We start from the raw sequence: 23,377 nt of genomic DNA on the forward strand, positions 1-23,377 counted from the left end.
GCTGAGCTGCAGGGGTTGGTGCAGAAGCCTGGATAGTCTCAGCCAGCCAGGTGGACAGGAAGGGTATCTTGGCTGGGTCCTCTCCAGCCAATTGGGACATGAGGGTACCTGGCTGAAGCAGGCCGTGGCCTGGTTGATTGTGCCACTCCTGCATTGCTGGGGTGATTCCCCACCCTGGGACCAGCCCTGCCTGCACTGGCAAATCAACCCAGCAGACATAGTAACTCCCAGAGGGCTGGTGCATGTGGTAGGGACACAGGGCATGCAAGAGTGGGTCCCTGGAGGGCTGGGGAGGAGGAGGCTGGGCTGTGAGGGGGAAGGGGAGATCGGCCTGTGTTGGGGCAGTAGGAAGTGGAAATTCTGTGTGGGGTGCTGGGCAGTTGTGGTGGGCTGCAGGGTGGGGGAGCGGGCTGGCTGGTGGTGTGCCAGGCACTGAGCATTCACAGCAGAATCAGAGCACGCTGGGCACAGGTCTGCCAACTAGGGGCATTTGCTCTGGGGCCTGGCATTTCAATGGGGCCTGGAACTCCAGCCACTGATGCTGCTACTGAAGCAGCAGTGGCAGCTGAAGCTCTGGGCCCCTTTGAAATGCTGCAGCAGTGCGTCTCCATGCAGTGCTGAGAAGGAAGGGGGAGCAACGCCATTAAGGGCTAACTGCCCTAGGCCCTGCCCCTTCTGCCCTTAGCCCCACCCCTTGTGTGGTGTGGAGCTGGGCCCCCTCCTGCCTTTCCCCACGGCCCATGGCGGCTGTTGACCCACTGGCTGGGCATAGTGGGTCTGTGGGATTGGGGGAGCTCTGGCCAGAGGGAATCAGGAGATTGTCCCAGCATTGGGTTGGAGGTGGAGAATGTGTGACCCACCCCAGGGGGAAGGGGCATGCTGGCAGCCTGGGAGCTGGCCGATCTGGCAACTGCCACTTTGTAAGTAGTGCCCCACACTGGGCTGGGCAGAGCAGGGCTGCCACGGCCATGCCAGGCTCCTGGCCAGCTCTGGGGGTGGACCCCCCGACACACCATACTCTATTGCCCCAACAGGGGCACACAAAAAGTTAACCCAGCCCTGGGGGCAGAATCACGGTTTGAATTACAGTGCAGGGCAATGGGAACTTCTATAGCTGGGGTATTTATAGAACTGAACCAAGACATAGCAATAAATGCAACTGAGCTTTGAACTGCCGTGCACTTGTCATCCTTTTAACCATGCTGCTGCGCCGCGAGGGCTAGATCCCTACGCTGGGGAAAGGGAACCCACGCTTTGTCAGCATAACTGGTTCCATCATCGTCACCTCTGTTCCGACACACTGCCATTTGCAGAAGGAAGTTAGGTCAGAATATTTACCCTGCAGCCTAGAAATGGAGCTTACTGCAGCAATGCAAATGGGGGACACACACAAGCTCTTTGGCCAGCTGAGTGTGGCTAACTGACTTTAACAATAAATATCTTTTCAGAATAACGTGGCTAGTTTGCTTTAGCAGAAGTTCACTCAGAACTGGTTGGACCCCACGGCACTAGAGCCAGGATCCCTGTGCAATGGGATGCACCCCCTTCGGGGGCGTGGAGGAACATTGCAGGGGGCATGCTAGCTCCACGGGGGCCCTGAACATAGTGACATCCAGTCCTGCCCTGGCCCTGTTCCCAGCTGAGGCCCCAGCCTTGGCCCCTGGATCCTGGCTCAGCCTCAGCTCTGTTCCTGGCTGTGGGCCCCAACAACAGCCTAGCTGCAGTTCTGCTCCCAGACCTGGCTGTGGCTCTACTCTGGCCCAGCTCCTAGTGAGAAACCTGTTCCCAGCCAAGGCCATAGTTTCAGGGCTTGCGGGGCTTGCAGCTCCAATCCTAGTCTCAGCCTGTGGCCCCCCACTGCAGCCCCACTCCTAGCCAGAGTGCCCCGACTTGTAAATGTGGGCCCCACTCCCGCTGCAGACTGGAGTGGGGGCACATGGATGCTCTAAGGGGTTGGGGGCACAACATAACAAGTCTGGGCACTGTTCCACTAAAGAGAGGAACGTTTACCAGCCAACCTGTATGTTGCCTTTATTTCAAAACACAGAGGATATGGGTCTTCCTCTGAACTTTTATGGGGGTCTCAGAGGATTTTCAGCTGGACTTACAGGCACAGTCACATTTGATGAATTGTCATCAGGTGATTCAGAATGACCCCCAAGAACTGCAGGCGACTGTTTGTTTGAGCCAGGACAGGAGGCAAAAATAGATTTGTGCATACATAATTTGGGGATTATAGAATGTGGTTTTTAAAGGTCAGGAACTGCTAATGAAAGTGACAGAATGGGGAAACAACAAAGAAAGCAGTGCTTGAAACAGTTAGTAAAGAGAAATTAATCAGAAGAAAAGAATGCCATCACAACATACCTAGCAGCAAAAATGCTTCATACATTGTCATAGAGTTTTACCTCTGGTGCCAGTTGATAAGTACACACATTTCTTCTGCTGTAAAATACCTAGCTTAAAACACTGCAGAAACAGCAGTGGCTTGCCTCACTAGTGCTTTTCTATGGTAGCTGTGCCAGTGTGAGAACAGCTGTGCTACTAAATGTAATAAAGTTTTCTGACAGAGCTTTTCTAAAGGATTAAGGCTTCATCTTTTATTATTAGACTTTTACACAGCTACTGGGGCCCATAGTGTTTTAATTTCACTTCATAATTTCAGTGACCACATATGTGGCAAGAGATAAATGAACGAAATGACACTGAATTATTGAGCTCTATTCTTTTTACAGTACGCCACTTAGAACTTTAAACTGGAAAAAATGCTTGACCTTAAAAGGGATTGCATTTACTTACCTAATCTAAGGATGCTCCACATGAAAAAAGCAGAGTATATTGTTTTAATGAGGCAAATAAATGTAAATGTCTTCACCTTTCTGTCGACAGTAACCTGAAGGGATGCAATTGTTTTATTGCATTCCATCTCAAAAAGGACACTAATGGAAACAACACGCAGTTTTTAAGCCTGGTGTAGGGCAGTGGTCTACTTGACTCTGAAAACAAACACATCAGAAAATACACAGCCTGGAAGGAAGTTTTGTAGGAATCAGTCAGTTCCCACAAGGTAATTTGTCCTTTTTATGCCTCTCTTGGAAGGCCTAATAAACTCAGCAACAGCAAGAGACTAGAAGGATTTGGAGACTGAAGCTGATGGACTGGCTCAGGACCATACAGAACAACTGAAAGGCAAATAGTGTGCTGCTCTGGTTACTTCCCTTTGAAACAGAAGACAAAGCTGGGGAATGTGCTGGGGTATCTCGATCTCATCACAAATGTCTTGCTTTCTGGCATGCAGCAGGCTGGCCTGATGCACCTGTCTCTATAAAATCTTCCCACCAATCTCTGACTCTGATTGCCTCCACACAAAGACCAGTTCCCACCACTCTGGCAGGGTAAAGAGGAGACTTACACCCACTGTAAGGCTGTCAGAGTGGCATAAATGAGGGTCAGGTCTTCCGGCTTTTGGACAGGCCGTTTGAGCCACATTATTGGTTGTCTCCAAGCGCATTCGTGGTCATGGAGAAAAAGGGTGATCAGCTGCTACTGGGAATGGCCATAAGCAGCTAATCTCAGTGCAGCAGAATGAGCTGTCCGTACCTCCAAATGGATTGTGAGTCACTCCCTGAGACCACCCAACATAGAAACGTCGAGTGTGGTTCTTTAGGGAAAAAACTGTTTGTGCTATCATTAATTTATTGTGATTAGCTGTCAGAGATCACTAGCATCCAGGCCCACATGGTGTTTTTCTTCATGGCAAATTGCATGCGTAGCAAGCTACACATTGAACTTGGAGGGAGACACATAGGTTGGAGGCTGAAGAAGTTTGAAAGAGGCACCAGGAAGTCAGTCTGTGTGAAAAACATCTCTTTGTGTCAACTGGCAGATGGCACAGGGTACGTGAGGGTTATAGGAACTACCTAAGCATGGGATCTACACACTAGTTTGCAAATAATGCCTGTAAGGTGAATGCCTGTGTCACCCTGGTCAGCATAATTGTTGCACGATGTGTGTCTGGAAAACACATGGGGAGTTACGCATATATCCCCAATATTCTGTCCTCTAGGTCTGTGAGTTAAGCAGGTCATCAAGAGGTGGTCCACATATTACCGTCAGGTGGGGAGCAGAGCTGCATCTCTCTTTCTCTGGCTGGTTGTGTGCGAATTGAGTAGTGTATGGGTCACAATGGATGCCCATCTATAGTCTGAGCAAAATGCCAGTCCATGGCTTGTGGTGAATGCAGAAACAAACAAACAAAAACAAGCTACAGCTATGGTTACCCTGTTTAGGAAGAAGACAGTGAACTTTTCAAACCATTTCTGGGATGCAGAAAAACCCCACTTATCCTTTTCCCAGGGGAGACAAGTTGCCAACAAGTCTGGGCTCATGAAAGAAGGGTCTCTGCCACCCTGGTTAAAGGACATGATGAGAAAGACTTCCAGATAAGCAGTTTCCTGACCTGACCAATGCCAAGCCAGAGAATTTGCTGGACCGCAGAAGATCAATGTTGTCTAGCAGCATCAACAACACTTCCACCACTTACGGGGCTCTTAGAAGACATTTTGGGGTAAAATTAGACTAAATAACAGCACAGAATGCTGAGAGCCAAGACTTGTGGGTGGAAACAAACTTTGGGGGACACATAAGTGAACATCTGCAAAACTAAAATCATGCTGGACCAATGATTTTGCTGCTGCACCAGAAAGTGCTGAACTAGAGAGGTTCAACTTTTATGACTCGTACCTGAATACCCAGGGGAGAGATTCATCTAAGGTCTACTTGCTGTTAAATTGTAATTTTCCTCCACCAGACATTTCACATAAACAGAGTGAGAATAGAAAATTCTGTTCCAGAAAGACTGTAATTAAGAAGAACTTCTAACTTATTGCTTATGTCCATTTTGTAGGCACAATACATTCTGCATCTGCATTTCAGGCAAAGAACTGAATATATCCACACTTTGCATAGGTAGCAAGCAACAGCTCTGTGTAAGGTGTCATGATGGATCTGTTTGTGCCCCGTTGTTATCCAGGGTTATTTGAGCATGCTATTAAGCTCTCTCAGTTAACTTTTGATTTTACTCATCTTAATTCTATGAGCAGAGAGAACTTTTTAAAAACACTAGTGCTAATCCTAAACAAGCAAGAACCCAGATTTTTGCCACTTGCCTTCATTAAGATTTGTAACAAAGCTAACTACAGACCAAATGCAAAGGGTGAGGTTTTTCAAGTGGACAAAGTCATTTAGAGCGGCAATTCACTAAATACCAAAGTGAATTATGTCTAAAGCTCCTGCTTATATCTGATTATCTCAACTAAAACGTGTGATTTAAAGGGAACAGTCTCCCTGACCTTTAGCTTTCTATTTTTATTTACTGAGACATAAAAACATCCAATATGGATTATATTTTTCTATTTGTCAAGCCAGTTATTACAACTATTGCTTGAAGGAAATCTGCATAAATGAGAAGTAAAACTAGTGGTAAATCCACACTCCCTTCCCCATTCCCCCCAAAAATAATTGGAGCTTTTCTATTAAGTAGAGCATCTTGCCACCAGATTTCATTTGAGTCAGGCCAGAGTACTGTATAATTCAGATAGCAGCCTGACTACTTAGCCTGGAAGGGGTCTATTTAGTCTTCATTGCTGGCAGGAGTAACTCTGTGGGATTCCACAGAGAGGCATCTATTATTGGTCTGAATCCTAATTTAGGAGATAATCACCTCATTTCTCTCTGGCACTGAAAAAAAAATTGCATGTAAAAAAATGAAACTGGTGAGTTTTGAGTTTTAATTGTGTTTGTGAGAGAAAGAAAAGATTTTCATGGGTATGAATTTGCAAGCAGCAATGGGGTGGGATGTTTGCAATTCTGGGTGAGAGAGAGTCCAAAAGCCAGTCAATAAAATATTACTGGCAAGAGATAAAGCTAGAGCAGTCCCTTCCCAGATCATCACTTTTCTGAAGGGCATGAAGAAAAACTTGCAACAGAAATCACTACGGCTGTGTCTACACTAGCCCAAAACTTCGAAATCGCCATGCAAATGGCCATTTCAAAGTTTACTAATGAAGCGCTGAAATACATATTCAGCACCTCGTTAGAATGACGGCAGCCACGGCACTTCAAAATTGACGCGACTCGTTCAGATAGGGCTCCTTTTTGAAAGGACCCTGGCAACTTCGAAATCCCCTTATTCCTAACAGCAGATAGGAATAAGGGGATTTTGAAGTTGCTGGGGTCCTTTTGAAAAGGACCCCCGTGTGGATGAGCCACATGGCGGTGAGCCATGGCAATTTCGAAGTGCTGCGGCTGCCGGCATTCTAATGAAGCGCTGAATATGTATTTCAGCGTTTCATTAGCAAACTTCAAAATGTATGGCCATTTTGAAGTTTTGGGCTAGTGTAGACATAGCCTGCATGTCCTGTGCTTGGCTGTGGTTAGATCCGTGACTCCAAAGAGAAAGCAGAAGGTAATCTACTGCTACCATTGGTCTTAAGCCATCTTCCTAGTCACAAAAAAGCCTACGTCTTTCTCTTTGTAGCTCAGTTGGAGTCATAGGACCCAGGCCTCTGCTATCTGTACCCTGCTTCAGCCCATAAACTGGATGCATAGATTCCAAGGCCAGCAGGGTACACTGTGATCTAGATTTGGAAAGAAGATTGGTTCTAGTGATGGAGTCCTAGGTTATGTCTAGATTTCAGGCTTCTGTTGGGAGCCCACAGGTCTCCTGACAGAAGTCTGCTGTTCTGGGAGCCTTCTGCTGACATCCTGCTCATGCTTTTTTTCCTGACACTTAGCCCCATGGAGATGGGCCAAATGTTGGGAAAGCCTCTCTTGACAAAACTGTCAGGAGGAGACATGCAAATGCTTTACTCAATTTAATTTAATTTACTCAAAAAAAAAAGTTCTCAGCAATCTAGACATAGCCTTAGAGTAAATTTATTTCTGATTATATTCTCGAGACTTAATAATGAGCAATTGTTGAGCCTGAGTCTTACATTTGTCAAGAGTTAAGTAAAGCACATGGTTTACAATGAAACTGACCCAGTCTCACTTCTCCATCTTCACTAATTCCTCAGCCACTGTGAAAACCGTTGCGTACTACAAGTTGAACCTTTCTAGTCTGGCACTCTTTCATCTGATAACATCCGTGGTCCAGCATGATTTAGTTAGCTGAGTGACCACTTGGTGTGGCCAGGTTTTCTGTGGTTCCATAAAGTTTGTTTTCAGCCAGCAGTCCTGGCTCTCAGTGTTCTGTATTATGTGCCTATAATTTACCTCTAAATGTCTTCTAAGAGCCCAGTAGGCAGTGGAAGAGTTGGTAATGCTGCTAGACACCATTGACCTCCCATGGTATGGCAAATTCTCTGGTTCAGCCCCAGTCAGGTCCTGAGCCTGCCAGACTAGAGAGATTCAACCTATACCTTCCTTTTCAGAGAGGTATCAATCACAGATAGCGAGTAGCACCTAATGCATCCATTGCTGTGGTTTTTGTTGACAAATGCACCACCACCTTACAAATAAATACAATTAGCACTATCATTTCAATGCTATTAATAAGCATTTTAAAAAGTTTGTCTCCGAATTTGCAGTTTTTCAGGTAACTACTTACATTTCAATGTAAAACACTTGAAAAGAACACACCGTGCTACCTAGCACCTAACTGCCAGGAGCAATGCCATATTTGTTTGTTTTGTTAAGTGGCAGCCAGGTGGACACAGATTAATGATCTGTACATGATTTGTTTCCCTCTCTATCACACGCACAAATCTGCAGGGTGTTGTGGTGGCCCACAGATTCAATTAAAAGTATCTTCTGTCAGGCTGATTTCCAGTAGTTGCAGGCCAGTGTCCTTGCAGTGTCCATTGATGCCTTGCTGTGACTTCTCCTGGTAAAGGAACTGGTAAATCCTTATGAATCACTGTCCACTGCGAACACGTGAAGCAGCCGTTAGTTGAGTGTGTGCACAAAAAGGAAATGTCAAAGCCTATTATTTCAGGAGGCAGCAGAATGCAAGGATAGGGCTGCAGCCTAAGGAGAATTGCACTATCACACATGCATAAAGCAACCAGGGACATCCTCTGCAAAGGAGGTTTATATTTAGATTGGAATTCATCTCATAGGATCTCAAAGTTCTCAAAACTTTTTAAATGCAGATGCGTTTTATTGCACATATCATCCACATTTTTTTTCCTTCTCTGTCTCCAGCACCCTCTTACAACTTGGTAACATTTAGTTCAGTTCCTAAAAATGGATTAGGTAATTAACGGGCTTCCTCTGCCGGCTGAATGACTTTGTGGCAGAAAAGATAAAAATACTACAGGCCATGGCTTGCTAGTGGATCCAGATGTTTTTGTTATCAAGTGAATCCACCATCAATTCAGTGAGAAATAAATGCTTTTCCTGTGAACGAAAAGCCAATGTCTACAAAAGGGCACTTGTCAGGAACTCTGGCTATTGGCTTTTACCTCCTGAGTTCAGATCTTTTCTTGAGCTGAACTCTGCTGTGATGTTTGCTCCCTGCAAGTGACACAGGTTCAGCCCATGCACTCTGCCAACAGGACCTGGGACAGTGGCAGGATGTAGACAGCAATTAGTGAAAGTATTTTGCACATCCTTTGAAAGGATATCACCCTAGAACGCCCAAGGACCAGACTTCAAGGGTTTAAAAATAGATGCTCTGGAACTCCTGGGGAGATATTACCCTGTTGAATGCATTTGCTTTCAAAGCAAATATATCATTGTCAAACAGTGGATCATGTGAGCTGTTGCTAGTAGCTGGGTTGGGTGCTGGGCAGAAACACAGGAGAAAGCGGGAGAGGATGTCACAGAGTGTGGGGGTCAGCAGACCCTGCACCCCACCTGCAGTCAGTGTGACTCTCATTCAGCAGGGAGCACAGAAGGTTTATTAGGTGACAGGGACACAGCGCAGAACAGACTTAGCACAGAAACCAGAAGCTGTCAGTACAATCCATTTTTGGGGATAGAGGGCCCAGAGGGAGGGCCCAAAGTGGGGCCCTGGCCCTCCTTTTTTCCCCTTGAGCCAGATGAGGCAGACTGCCTCCCAACTGCCCAGTTCCAACTCCAGCCAGCTAGCCCCTTCCCTCCTCTCTCCTTTGTCCAGTTTCCTGGGGAACCAAAGTGTTCTGGGTGGCAAAGGTCAGGAACTTCCATTGTCTTTGTGTGAGAAGTTATCACTCTGAAACTTCCCTCAACACTATGCACAGATGCTGTACCCAGGAAATCTGGAGGGAAACACAACCGAACCAGAGGAATAAAATCCTCACGCACCCCAGTTCAGCACAGATGTGCTCCCCCCACCTGACCTCAATAAGCAGCAGCGGAGACCCTCCACAGAATCTATTACATTCCATGAGCATAGCCCCAGTTCAGCAAAGCATTTAAGTTTGTGCTTAAGTCCCTCTCTGCTCGGCCCAGTGGGTGCTTACCTCAAAGCAAGGGCTTTCAGTGGGGCACAAGCACGTGCTGACCAGGGACAGCTTGCTGAATTGGGGCCTGAAGAGCAGGGTGCTATCCTCATACAGCAGTGAGCCCACTACTCGACACTCATTTGGCACTACGCTCATTTGGCACTAGGTCTCTATGTACATGGAGAGGGGGCAGGCACCAAGGGGGTGGGGGTTCCACGTTCCCCACTGCAGTGGGAATATGTAACTTTCCCAGAAGGTCAGTCAGGCACTGGGGTCAAATTCAGCCAGTCCTAAGTCAGAGGGAGTCTTAGATGGCTTAATTTACATGTATCTGTCCTTCCCACCCCTTGCTTCCTTGCACCTGCTGCCCACTCCTCAGTACATGTGCCACACTAACAGAGTCCCTTCCACATTGGTAGGTTGGACTGAGGCCATGGCTATATTGACTGGAAGATCGACCCACCCAGGATCAGTCTTCCGGGGTTTGATTTTGAATGCCTGGTAGGGATGTGTGAAGTTGACCTATCAGGCGTCAGCAGTCAACCTTTGTACTCCTTGCTATTGTGAGGAGTAAGGGAGGATGATGGGAGAAACTCTCCCATTAACCTTCCTCAGTGAGGATGGCCTGGTAAGTCAATCACAGATAAATTGATTCTAGATACACAACTGCTGTAGCTAGAATTGCATATCTGCAATGCCTTACCTGGCTAGTGTAGACCAAACCTCGGTAAGTGTAAGGGGAGCATAAGGAAGCCCAGCTTTCACATCCTGAACCTCTTCTCTGCGTTGGGCTCATTTTCTTTTTCTTTTTTGCATAATTTTCCTTGCATTGTCATTTACTTTCTATAGAAACACCTGGTGCACTGGGTAAAATATTTATTTCATAAAGGAAACATTAATTAACCTAATCACACTGTGCCACATAGCTGGTGGTGGTCCTTCCACTGTCTTGAAACATTCCAATCAGGCAATTTGCTTCCGAGGAACATCATGTGGATAGACTTCTAGGTTAGCATCCAAAGTTGATAGAGGGAGCAGCTTCCATCTAGCCTCTCAGAATCAAACGTGAATGGCAGGAGAAGGATTTTATTCCTTAATTAAGTGTTCATTGTTCAGTGAACCATACATATTTTTTCGGAAGACAAAGAGGAAAGGAAAAGCTTTGTCCATTATACATAGCCCATGATTCATTTTTTTTTCTTTATATGTTGATACAAACCATGCCGAAGACGGTGAAGAAACCATGTTTATTTCTGGTTGAAGAGTGATTACATCACAATCATGGATAATTTAATAGAGTCATTTTATATTCTCGGAAGAAATCTAAGAATAAATATGAAAAAATAAAATGTTTTATTTCCACATTCTTTGAGGATGAGTGAGGTTTAGATGCTGTTTCTTACAGAATACTTATCACACTTTAGCCTGTGAGCTGAACATATTATCTTGAAAGGATAAAAACAATCTATCCAAATATTTTAACTCACCACAAAATTAACAAAGAAAATCCATGGATTTGTTCAAAGTGAAGATTTAGTTGTATGTTAATTAGCGAATCCACATAGGGCAATGCTTATTGTCCAAGAAAGCATCCTTTCTATTGGTTAATAGATCTTCTTTACAGAAAAAAACTTGACTGTTTTTCCTTCTTTTGATTGATGAATCACTATTGATTCTTCAGGCTGTAATACAGAAAGGAAGCAGAGATAAGATTCTTTCCTGCTTTGTCTAATTTTTGTTTTCGCTTGTTCGCTGCTGCTGTATAGGATTCTCTCTGTGCACCTGTTTCCATCATTTACCCATGTTACCTTGAGTACATCCTATGTACCTGATGGGTTATATAATTATACATCCTGTTGAAATTGTTCCTACGAGACAAAGGTATAACAAGATCCAGTGGCTAGGAGCTGGATACATTTGGACTAGAAATTAGATACAGATTTTTAAGAGTGATTTTTTAAGACAATCGGAAAAAAATTACCAAAAGTTTGTGGTGGAAACTGGATGTTTTTTCTGAGAAATACTCTAGTTCACTCTCAGCTATTGACTTGTAGCAGAAATTCATTCAGTGAACTCCTACGACTGGTGCTATGCAGCAAGTCAGAGTAGAGAATCACACTGGTTTGTTTTGGCCTCAGTATCTCTGAGTCTATCAATCAAACCATCACTGGGGTATCTGAACACCTCCCAAGCAGCTCTATCTTCACAATGCTTCCAGAGAGCAAAGAAATGTTTGCATCATATATGGGGAACTGAAGCAAAGAGCAGTTAGGACCTCTGCTCACAGTCATGCAGAAAATCTGTTTCAGAGCCTGCAGTTGAACCTGTCTTCTCCATCTCACAGCAGTGTTTTCATGGCAGCACCCGCCATCTATTTAGACACTTATTTCAGGCTACGTCTACACTAGTGTGGCAGATCAACCTGCTCAGGGTCTATCTTCCAGGGTTCAATTTCACATCTCTCGTATGGATGCATGAAATCAACTTCCCTAGTGTTAAAGCCAACCCCTGTACCCCTCATGAGACCTAAGAAGTAAGGGAGGACAACTGGAAAAACTGTTCTGTCAACCTTCCCAAGTATGGACGGCCAAGTTAGCCAAGCTCAGATACGTCAATTTTAGCTACACAAGTGCAGTATTTGTCTAGTGTAGACAAAGCCTCACTGTACCAGAGGGTTAAACATAGTCACCTTCCTTTAAGTCCTTGGTAAAAACCTGGCATTTTGGTACAGCAAGTAATAAGTTTTTGACAACGGAGAAAGTTTCCAAGCAATAAAAGAATATTATCTAATAAGTATAATTGGTAAGTTGGGCTAATGTACATTTTAAAATTGAGGTAATCTCTGTGTATACAAAATGCCAAGAAAACAAACAAACCCACAAAATGTGCAAGCCACTCAGTGGTTTTCAAATTATGATCAAAGCAACAGAGAGCATCAGAGACATCTTTATTTTCACTTATATTAAAAGGGAATGGAGAGTATTTAGTACTGAGGGAAAATATTTCACATTCACTTTTTACAGGCAATGTAATTTTTTACAGAAGTAGCAAAATAATGAGAAATTAAAATGCCTTTGAATCCCATCTCCCTTCAGAAATGTTCATCTGCTATAGTTATTGTTTTAAACTTCTCCACATTTAGTCAGCATCCTGAACAATACCAAAAGCACATGGAAAATTTTACTGCTGTTAATAAAGGTTAGTCATTAAGATAAAAATACATTTTTAATTTGAGACAGATGTGCAATGTAGCTCAGGTATTTAAAGGAAATTTCCTGAAATACCCGGGAAATCTAACATTGGGGGGTGGGGGACGGTGGCGAGAGAGATATCATTCCTGCAGGATAAACTTATTTTTTCTATAGCTTCCTTAGGATGGATACTACTTGTAGAACTGAAGGAAAACAAATAGAGCGTAATAAAATATCACCCCTCTAAAATGCAACCACATAAAACAAAACAAACTTTGCAATTGCTTGCAAAACTGTATTGGGGTAGGGGGAGAGAAAGCTCTAAAGACTTAGGGTGCTTTTAGAATGAGTTGAGGGATGATACAAGGAGGGTTTCTGTGATGAACATAAGAACATAAGAATGGCCATACTGGGTCAGACCAAAGGTCCATCCAACCCAGTATCCCGTCTGCCAACAGTGGCCAATGCCAGGTGCCCCAGACAAGGAGAACAGAAGACAATGATCAAGTGATTTATCTCCTGCCATCCATCTGCTGCCCTTGTACTGAAGGCTAGGGCACCATACTTTACCCCTGGCTAATAGCCATTTATGGACCTAACCTGCAAAAATTTATCGAGCTCTTTTTTAAACCCTAACAGAGTCCTGGCCTTCACAGATGGGGTAGAGTAACGATGACATGCTAAGAAAGCAAATAGACAATTGCCTGGAATGGCGAGAGCCTAAAACGATATTAATTTTTAAGTGCAGAGAGCAGTCAGTGTGAGAAGGCTGAAGGATCAGGATTCAAATGAAGCAGGTGTCAGGAGCTTGTAGGATTTGGAAAACCAGCAGTGCCCATTTAAAGTCAATCTGCCACTTCCTTTGCTGATTCTGGACAGGTCCACATATAAACATCATATATTTTTAAGTTTAAATTTTGTGTATGAGGCTAACATTGGCTTGGTTGGAGGCACAATCACAGGTGAAAGAGAACGATCGGAACAAATGCTGGAACAAAATGAAAATGGTCATGTTCAAATCTGCCAAAGCATGTGTTCCAAAATGTCAGCAAAGGACCTCACTATGGTTCACAGCAAAGGTGTCTGGACAGCAAAAAAGCCTCCACATCTGGCCATTGCTGAACGAAGTTGCTGTGCCATGGAAGGTCAATATTATCTAGCAACTTTACCAACACTTCCCCTGCTCACTGGGCTCTTAGAAGACATTTAGGTGTAAATTAAAGCTAATAGCACAGCATCCCCACAATGGCAGATGAAACAGACAGAAAGCATCCCATGTCTTTGTGCCTGTAGCTAATACCCTGGAAAGCCCAAGTAACACAGGAAGAATGGAAATGGTGGAGCACTGCTGTGAGTTATTTTCTCAGCTCCTTTCAAGTGCACATGGCCTATGTTAAATAGTAACAGAGAGTAAGCCGTGCTAGTCTATACACTATCAAAACAAAAAGCAGTCAAGTAGCACTTTAAAGACTAGCAAAATAGTTTTTGCTAGTCTTTAAAGTGCTACTTCACTGCTTTTTGTTTTGATAGTGTATAGACTAGCACGGCTTACTCTCTGTTACTATTCAACATGCAAGGCACTACATTTAGCCGTTTGGAAAGGAGATCCATCAACTACATGAAAAAACTCACCCAGATCCAGACAGACATCATCTTTCTCTCCAAATGCAAGAAAATGGACATTATACCCAAGGGACTGGCAGTGAAAAACCCATTACAATCAACATACTACACTGACTACAGTGAACATCTATGCAACACGCTTTCTAAGAAACTGAGGAACCACTTGATCAAAATGCTTTACAATAAACAAAAGATGATCAAAAATGAACTCTCACCTAATAAACTATTTTGCTAGTCTTTAAAGTGCTACTTGACCGCTTTTTGTTTTGATGGCCTATGTTAAGTTTGTGGAATTAGGAACTTGTTTCCACCCCATCAGACAGAAGTATCTGTTTACACTTTCTCCAACAGGATGAAAAGAATATGGAAATGCAATCATGGTGAAGAGTGACATTTCTCCAGGCATGATATTTACAATATTTTGATTAGCTCAGATTTCTGAATGGCAAAGCAGCTTATGTTAATAAATACCTAACTCCAGTTAAACATCTGTGTTCGCAGTCTAAATAAAAATCCATAGCCACCAAGTATGTCACGTGCTCCTCCATGGGCCAGAAACCCCCTGGGCTTTCCCAGAAGACACACGATGGTTAGGTGAAGAGTAATGGGTAAAGATCTGTCATGTGTTCAATATCTTCAGGATGACAGACAACTGCCAGTCTCTAGCGGTTCATTTGGGCACTGTCCCACACACCCTCAATTCAGCAACCATCTCTCATTGACTCGGTGGAAGCTTGACTTTAGTACTAACTGCAGGAGTCTCTGATTTGGTTTCTTCCTCCGAAACCCTGATTTGGGGTATGTCTGCACTGCAGCCAGGGATGTGAACAGCAGCTCATTAGACCAACTTGTGTTGGCTGCTCTCTAGCTAACAACATCTAGCTCATTGTTATTAGTACCCATATGCATTGCGCCTAGAAGCCTGCACTGAGATTAGGGCTCCCTGTGCTCACACATTGCTACAGAGAGTTCCTGCCCCCAAAGAGTTCATAATCTAAACAAACAAAACAGACAAAGGGGGAGGGGAAACTGAGGCAGAGAGGGGCAGTAACTTGCCCAAGGCCACCCAGCAGGTCAGTGACAAACAGAACCAGGCCACTGAAATTCTGTCCACTGCCTCCTCCTCAGCTGGTGGAGGTAGTGAGGAAACTGGGGCACAGGCAGTGTTTTCAGAAGTGTTTTGTAACAGAACTTCAGATGAAACCAAAGGGAACAGCCTGAATGACTCACCCCACATCACACAGGGACACTGACAAAGCTAAGAGTCAAACCCCAATCTCCTGGATCCCAGTACAGTGCCTTAACCAAAAAAGCCCTTTCTCTCAGCATGGAATTCAATGGGACAAGCTCGCAAGTCACTTACCCAATGGGAGGCTGGCATCTATATGGCTTATGAGACTCAGACCAGGAGCCTACCTGCATCTTTAAGTTCCTTTGAAGTTCTGGTCCACTGGCAGTTTCTAAACTCTCACCCTGCAAAGCATATTTCTATATGCAAAACCCTTGGGAATGGATCTGGAGCTGTAACAAGGCTCCAAAGTTCATTTATTCAAGCAGCGCTATTTTCAGTCGAACATGGTGATGAATGCAACATCTTTTACCTGTTTCAGTGTATGTGCATACTAATAAATAAGGAATCATTTTTTTTACCAATAAACATTGAATACTAAGATTTCTGCACATCCAGAATTTGTGGGTACTGAATGTTCTTCCTCACCTAACTGGAGGTTTGGGTCTTTTATGTTTTAAGAAGAGTGTTATTGGATCTTTTCAGACTGTATGAGACAAACCAGAAAACAGCCAAGGGTTCTGTTACCTATTGTTCCTTGTCAACAATGAGGAGCATGGCCCCAGATGACTGTCTCCAAATGTTTCCCGGCTAATGTGACCCCTCTCCTTTGGTGCCAGTCTGGATAAATCCTGCCTTGCACTTGCCATCAGTCCCTATGGAACTTATGCTGCTTACAGTGACTGGTGCAAGAGGACACTCACAATCACACACCATTCTATCACGAACCATTCTGTTCACTTGCTGTTTATTTTGCAGGGGTTGGGGTGTAAAAAGAACGCATTTATTTTTAGAAAGCAAGTCAGACAATGACTCAATCACCTTGGCACTGTTTACAAATCCCTAATTAAAGGTTTAGTTCTCCTCCTCCACTGCAGATGTTCCAGAGTCCAGCAACATGTCAGAATGTTTGTGTGTTTGTGCGCAGGCACGCATACAAGAACGATGAATCTAAGCTGTAAATTCCCAAAATAATTTTTTTAAAAGTAGCTGTCGCTCAGCAGCTCTGTGCATGAATGTGTAATTCTCATCAGACCTGCAAGGAGGACTATATGACCACTGGGTCGAATGTATTCTGCAGCATCACAGATTTTTGCTGATTGATATATCATGTTCTGTATGGGTGGGTCTACACAACAAAGTCATTTTTAAATAAATTTGTGAGTGTCTACACAACACGACAGCTATTTTGAAATAATTTCAAAATGGCAGTTGGCTTATTTCAAAATTGGTAAACCTCATTCCACAAGGAATAGTGCCTGTTTCAAAATAGGTGCTGTGAAGACGGGGAATAGGGGCTATTTTGAAATAAGCTATTCTGTGCAGACATAGAATTTCAGATTAGAGTCCCTGGAAGCAGTGATTCCAGTGGTGCTAATCTGAAATAGGCTCTATTGTATATGGACATGCTATTTCAGAATAAGTTTTGCTTATTTTGTGGCTTCCCTGTAGTCCAGACACATTATTCCAGGATATCCTATTTTGGAATAATAATTCCAGAATAAACTATTCTGGAATAACTCTGTAATGTAGACATACCCTATCTGGTTTTAACCTCTGTAAGTACTGAGATTCTTTATAGGATCTCAAGTGAATTTGTACCCTCTTATTTTTTATATACAGAACTTAAAATATTTATATTTTTCAAAAAAGTTCTTAGGCATAAATCTACTTTGCCTATTCACTGACCAAAAAAAGATCAGAGCTGACGAAAAAGAGATGTATAGGAGTGCAGCTAGCTTTAAGTGCTGAAACATCAGCAAAGTCAATTTCAGCAAATTCTTTTTCTGGGGCACTTTCTCCCATCTTTGGTCTACCAAGTTCAGCAGACAGACACCCAGGATTCTGATCTGACTTTGAAACTCCTGTAAAGAAAGATTAGGGCAGACAAAATGTGAACAGTCAGTTAGATGAACTTTGCTTTGCTGATGAAGTTTCAGTCCTATCTGCTTTGATGCAGAGAAAGGAAGGTCAGAATAACATGGCCTGCTGAGCTGCAGCTCAAGGACAGCTATTCAGTGAGTTATTTAAAGCATAATTTTGGGATGGATTGGCTGCGTGTTACCCTCCGGAATGCTTTCAGAAGCTGTAATATAAATTTATTGGTTCACTCTTGTTTTATATGGGTCTTGTCTTACAGTTGCTCTCTAGAAGCCAAATCTGCTGGGTAATTTTGGGGTGCGATCATCTTTCCATGCCCAATCTGTCCCAAGAGGGCAAGTCTTTCCTTTATAAAACATTTCTGAAAGTATGCCAGGTTCATAAAGTGTTTTTGGTTGCCTTGGAAACAGCAGTTCGCTAGCAAACCCTTTGTGTTGAAAGGGTAAGGAGAAAATATCACAAACCAAAGATAACAAGAATGTTTAAAGAGGTGTAGCCTACAGGCACAGGTATTAGCTAAGTAAGGCATAAACATAAGTTAAGGCCTAAAGCCCCAAATGCTGTAGCATACACAGCTAACCACGAATAACTCTAGATAATAAAATAGCACAAGATAGAATGCAATAATAGATGTGTTTTTATTGCTGAAAAAATGGATGTGCCATCATCGCTGTAGTTCACTGGCTGGAAGAATGTTTAGAATGGCATTTATCAGCCGTGTTCCCTCTAATTTTTTCCGTCCAGGTGTGGAATAAATTTTATGTGCACCGAGGCATTTGCAAATGTGCCCCACCAATAGAAACACATGCTGCCAGCTATGGGCACTGTGCATGCTCTGCTAATTAGCTGGGCAGCATCTGAATCTCTCCTAGGTGGCCACCCAAAAGTTCAGCTCACAGGGAGCACTGTTTACCAGTGCAACTCACTTATGCCAAAGATTTCCTAAGAAGTAAATCATCTCCATCTGTGCTGACTTTATAGCCATGGACATGAGCTGTATTAGGGCAGATCTGCATAATGCTTGAAATTTCTAAAATCTTTTATCCCTTATTATCCTAGTATCTATATTACATACTCATCCGATCTCCAGAGAAATGCTTACTTCAGTCCAGTAGCTTGCTTGCTATAAATAGAAGGAATGCCTACGAGAAGCAATGTGCCAAATTTATTCCAGGGATGTATTTGGTCCAGCTGAGCTTGGTGCTGGATTGGAGGAACCAGGGGGAAAAGGAGTTCTCTTTATCCGAGCACTGTTCTGTGCTAGTCTGGTAACCTAGTTTTGAACAGACTCGTCCAAAGTATTATACCCAATCAGCCCCATCTAAAGACAGACACAGTCCCAAGAATTTCTTCAAACAAGTGACTAAAATCTGTTCCAGACCAATTACAAAAATGAAGATTTTATTTTGTCTAAATCCAAACTGCCAACTCTAGTCTGTCTTACCCATCTGCACTTTGCTATAGGAGATGAAGAGTTCTATATTTATCTACTGAGTCACTTAGCCTGAAAGAAAATGGTGGAAGAATGAACAATGAGTAGAAGAAATAGAATAATCAAAGCAATTTCCCAAAGAAATTGGTCAAATGAACATCTCTAATTGGCATTCTATTATTACATTTGTAACACACTTTCCTATGGATTTAATGGTAGGTTTCCTCTTTTATTAAGTGCCCGCGAAGAACTCATGAGACGTACCAGATTTAAGTCATTATGAGTAAGTGAGAAGCCACTATATTTAGAAGAAGCAGTATGAATATTAATTTCTGAAACAGCAGAAGGTCCCTTTTAGAAAAAGAAAAGCTGTCCAAGTCCTGCAGGCCTGTGCATGAGAGATACTTTGATCTCCAGGCAGGTGTCTTCACTTTTTTTTGGGATGAAAGAGAAATGAGCCTTCTGCTCAAGGATCCACATTCTTTTCACAGCTCCAGAAACCTTTGGGATTGTTTGAAAGTTCCACGGGGTCTTGATACTGAAAGGGTATAATGCTATTTTCCTCTGTGGTACCCACACATGGGAATGACCCAGTGGAAGAAGCCTTCTAGGCCCAAACTACTAACTGTAATCTCCTTCTGATGGGGTTACCTGAACCAAAATACGAGGAAGATTTAAAGGTCCCCAACTTCTTCTCCTCTGGAAAACGTGGCAGGAATTTCAGGTAGCCACCATTTTCTCTCTCACCCTTTATTTCCCTGTGATGTTCTATATAGCCTCATATCGTCACTCTGGGGCTGGGGCATATTATCAGCCACTTTTACAGATGGAGGGCTGAACACAAGACATGAGATGACTCCCCCACAGTCACACAAGTGTTCTGTAGCAGAGCTTGGAACTGAACTGAGATCTAAATCCCAGTCACTTTAACCAGAAGACCATCCATCCTCGGTTACTATAGAGAAGTGCTATATCAACTCCTTGCCCTCTAGTGACCTCTGTTCTACACTGCCCATTTTCAGAGCTTCATTGGTCACTACAGGAAACAGAGATAGGAGTAAATGCTCTATTTTCAGAATGGAGACAGGTAAATAACGCCTCCCTGCTCCCCATTCCCAGCATCTGTGCAGGAAACAGTTATGTTGAGCATACATAAATTATCTGCAAAGGTGATAAACAGCGAGGTGACAAAGTGTGCACACGATACAATGATACTTAATGGTCTTAAGTCAAAATCAGATTGTGAAGAGTTACAAAGATCTCACCAAACTGGGTGACTAAACAACAATATGACAGATTAAATTCAATGTTGATAAATGCAAAGTAATGCACAATGGAAAACAATCCCAATTACACATACCAAATGATGGGGTCTAAACTAGCTATTACCAGTCACGAAAGAGCTCTTGGAGTCATTGTGGATAATTCTCTGAAAACATCTGCTCAATGTGCAGTGGCAGTCAAAGAAGCAAACAGAATGTAAGGAAATAGTAGGAAAGGGATTGTTAACAGGACAGTAAATATCATAATGTTGCTATCTAAATCCCTGGTATAACACCACCATGGATACTGCATGCAGGTCTGGTCATCCTATCTCAAAAGAAATACATTGGAAATGAAAAAGGTACAGAGAAGGGCAGCTCAAATGATTAAGGCTATATAAATGAGGAGAGATTTGAAAGACTTCAGCTAGGAAAGAGATGACTGAGGGGGATATGATAGTGGTCTATAAAATTGTGAATAGCGTGGAAAAAGTGGCTATTGAAGCATATTTTGCCCTTCACATAACCTAAGAATTAGGGGTCACCTCATGAAATTAAAAGGCATTGGATTTAAAACAAACAAAAGAACCACTTAACGCAATACACAGCCAACCCATGGAACTCCTTGCCTTTGCGAAGGACAAAAGTACAACTCAACTTGGAACAGAAATAGATCAAGTCCTGGAGGACAAATCCAGTAATAATTATCAGTCAAGATGACCAGGGATGCAATTTGATGCTCCAAGTGTTCCTAAGTCTCTGTTCAATGAGACTAGACAACAGGGGACAGATCACTTGATGGTTGCCCTTTTCTATTCATTACCTCTGATGCATTGGCCATTGGTCACTCTCAGAAGGTGCACCATTGATCTGACCCACCACAGATGTTTTTACATTCTCACTACTGCCCCGGCATTGCAGACAGGATGACAGTCACCCATGACTGTGGACAGAAGGGGCAAGTGGCTGGCCAGCAGTTTGGGCGCATTAGTGGGGGGCCTGGCACTGTAGCAGGGGTCCACCCCACTGCCCCATTTCAGTCACTGGCAGAAGTGGGCAAGGCAGAACAATGCAGCACCTCCCTCTGCTCGTCTGGCCGCATCTCCTGGGGTTGGGGTGCGACCAGCCCACGTTCACCGAGGGAAGCATAGTAATACAACCAGGGGAGTGGAGAGAGCTGGGCCCGCATTGCCCCCTTCCCCTCATGCTTCCAGTGAGTGCGGGAGAGGCCGGACCCTGCTGCTGGCACCAGGCCTAGGCTGCACCATTCGGGGAAGGAGGTTGGGAAAATAGATTGTAGCAGAGCAAGGGAGGGGAAGAGGCATAATCTGGTGCACAGGGTTTATCCCAGCCCTTCGCCTGGCTTAGGGGGTCATGTGCCCCCCACCAGTCAGTCAATCTGATTACAGATGTTGCAGTTTCTTCTGTGCCCCTACAAACTCACCGCTAGCAGATTGTCAGCCACTGGGGACAGAGGCCAGAGCTCACTCTAGCATAATGCAATGGATTTCAGGCAAAGCAAATCAATTTAGGGCCCATCAAGTTCTCCAGGTGGAAAATCCTACAGCAGAGGGTCAGCAAACTTCCGAGGAGGAGTTTCCTTTTAACTTCGATGTACAGTCCAAGTACCAGTGACACTTTTAAAGTTACTAATAGTCCTACTTACAACAGCTTCATCAGTAAATGAAGATGCAGAGCTTTACCATTTCAGTGGTTGGTAGCATTAGCTGGTCTTTTGTTAATCCACAGTTGGCGTGGCTTTGAGCAGGCTCCCGACTGCATGCGGGAGAAGGGGTGGGGCTGAGCTCCTGCCATGAGTGCTGATGAAAATCGGTTTACGTGTCACTCTTGGCACCCATCCTGGGGATTGCTGACCCTTGGCCTACAGCAATACAGTGAATGTGTTAAGTTAAGCAAGTCTAAGCTAATGACTGTACAAATGACTATGTGCAAGAAATGGACAGGCTTGGCCAGTGGATTAGCCTAAATTTACATAATATGAAAATTACCCTAATTTGGGGGTCATTGAAACCCACAATGAATAAATAAGATCACAGAAAAAAATGAAAACAAAACCCAGAAATTACCTCTTACCGCTAGTCTCAGAGAGGTCGCCGTGTTAGTCTGTAGCTTCACTAATAACAAGCAGTCCTGTAGCACATTAAAGGCTAACACATTTATTCGGTCATGAGCTTTCATGGGTAAGAGCCACTGCTGGTTTGGCAAGACCTTGATTTATCTTCCTGAAAAATGTCTGAGTTCTTAAATCCCCTAAAATCTCACAGTAACTATTGATACCTTTTATCATCTTCCTGTCCGAGTAATATTGAATACTTGCACCTGGAATAGTTCCCAAAGCTCAAACTGTACTAAGAAAGATTAATGAACTAATCTACTCTTTGGTACTATGTACCTTTATAATTTAATTTTAATAATTCGTACTAATTGGTGGAGCAGATCCCCTTTAAGTCTTCGAAAAGTGGCAAAAAGGTAATTGCTTTACATCACAGAACAAACTTTTTCACTTGGAAACATGTAATCCCATTACAGTCTCAGTGTCTTTCCTGCAGTTAGTGCATGACTGAAGCTCCAAACTCAATGACTGTATGTCTGACTGATAGTGGCACCTTCCAGGAAGCCTGAAAATTGTTGGCATGTCAGGTTAGTGGGGTTTTTGCCATCCATTTGCTTTCTGTATAATTTAGAAAGTATGTATCTTTCAGGCCAGAGGCATGGATGGACAGGCAAGATGGCCACACGCTGTTCCCTGACACAGCATACCATCAACGTCACTTAAAGTGGACTAATTTGTGTCTAACGTTCTCTAGAAATTAAAACACAGGCTGCACATGGCAAAATGCAGACCAGAGTAAATTATGAGAAGTGAAAGATAGGAGTATAAAACACTCAAGTTGTACTGTAAATGTACGCAGCACTTTAGAAAACACAGATAACCAACAACCCCTGTCCAAGGAGTTTACAATCTAACCAAGATGAGATACATGTAAAGCGAGTCTGGTGGGATACAAATGAAGGAAAGAGGGATTTTCTACAGGGGTATGACTTCAGGTGGGTATTGAAGAGAGAGGCTGAAGTTGTCTAGTAAATGAAATCAATGGGAGTATTTCGTTCCTTTCGAGTGCTGCTATAAATGCTAACCTCCAAACAACCATTGTTATACAATTTCCTCAAGCCATCCTTACCGGGCAGGATTATCACATTCCCCGGATCAGAAATGATCAACTGTTCAAGTGTCTGGCATCAAGGCATAC

The 23,377-nt window shown here is 43.5% G+C and overlaps 1 protein-coding gene across 1 annotated transcript in view; it reads right to left on the minus strand.

Annotated features, from left to right (window-relative positions):
* Positions 1–15,807: 15,807 nt before the first annotated feature.
* ZMAT4 (zinc finger matrin-type 4) overlaps positions 15,808–23,377 on the minus strand; it is a 160,531-nt gene continuing 152,961 nt past the window's right edge. The window contains 3 exon segments of the mRNA XM_074981568.1: positions 15,808–15,864; positions 17,220–17,366; positions 17,368–17,395. Of these exon segments, the coding sequence (XP_074837669.1) occupies positions 15,808–15,864; positions 17,220–17,366; positions 17,368–17,395 (232 nt within the window).

This window comes from Carettochelys insculpta, chromosome 31 (assembly GCF_033958435.1).
Source record: "Carettochelys insculpta isolate YL-2023 chromosome 31, ASM3395843v1, whole genome shotgun sequence".
In the NCBI taxonomy this organism is placed as follows: domain Eukaryota; kingdom Metazoa; phylum Chordata; order Testudines; family Carettochelyidae; genus Carettochelys; species Carettochelys insculpta.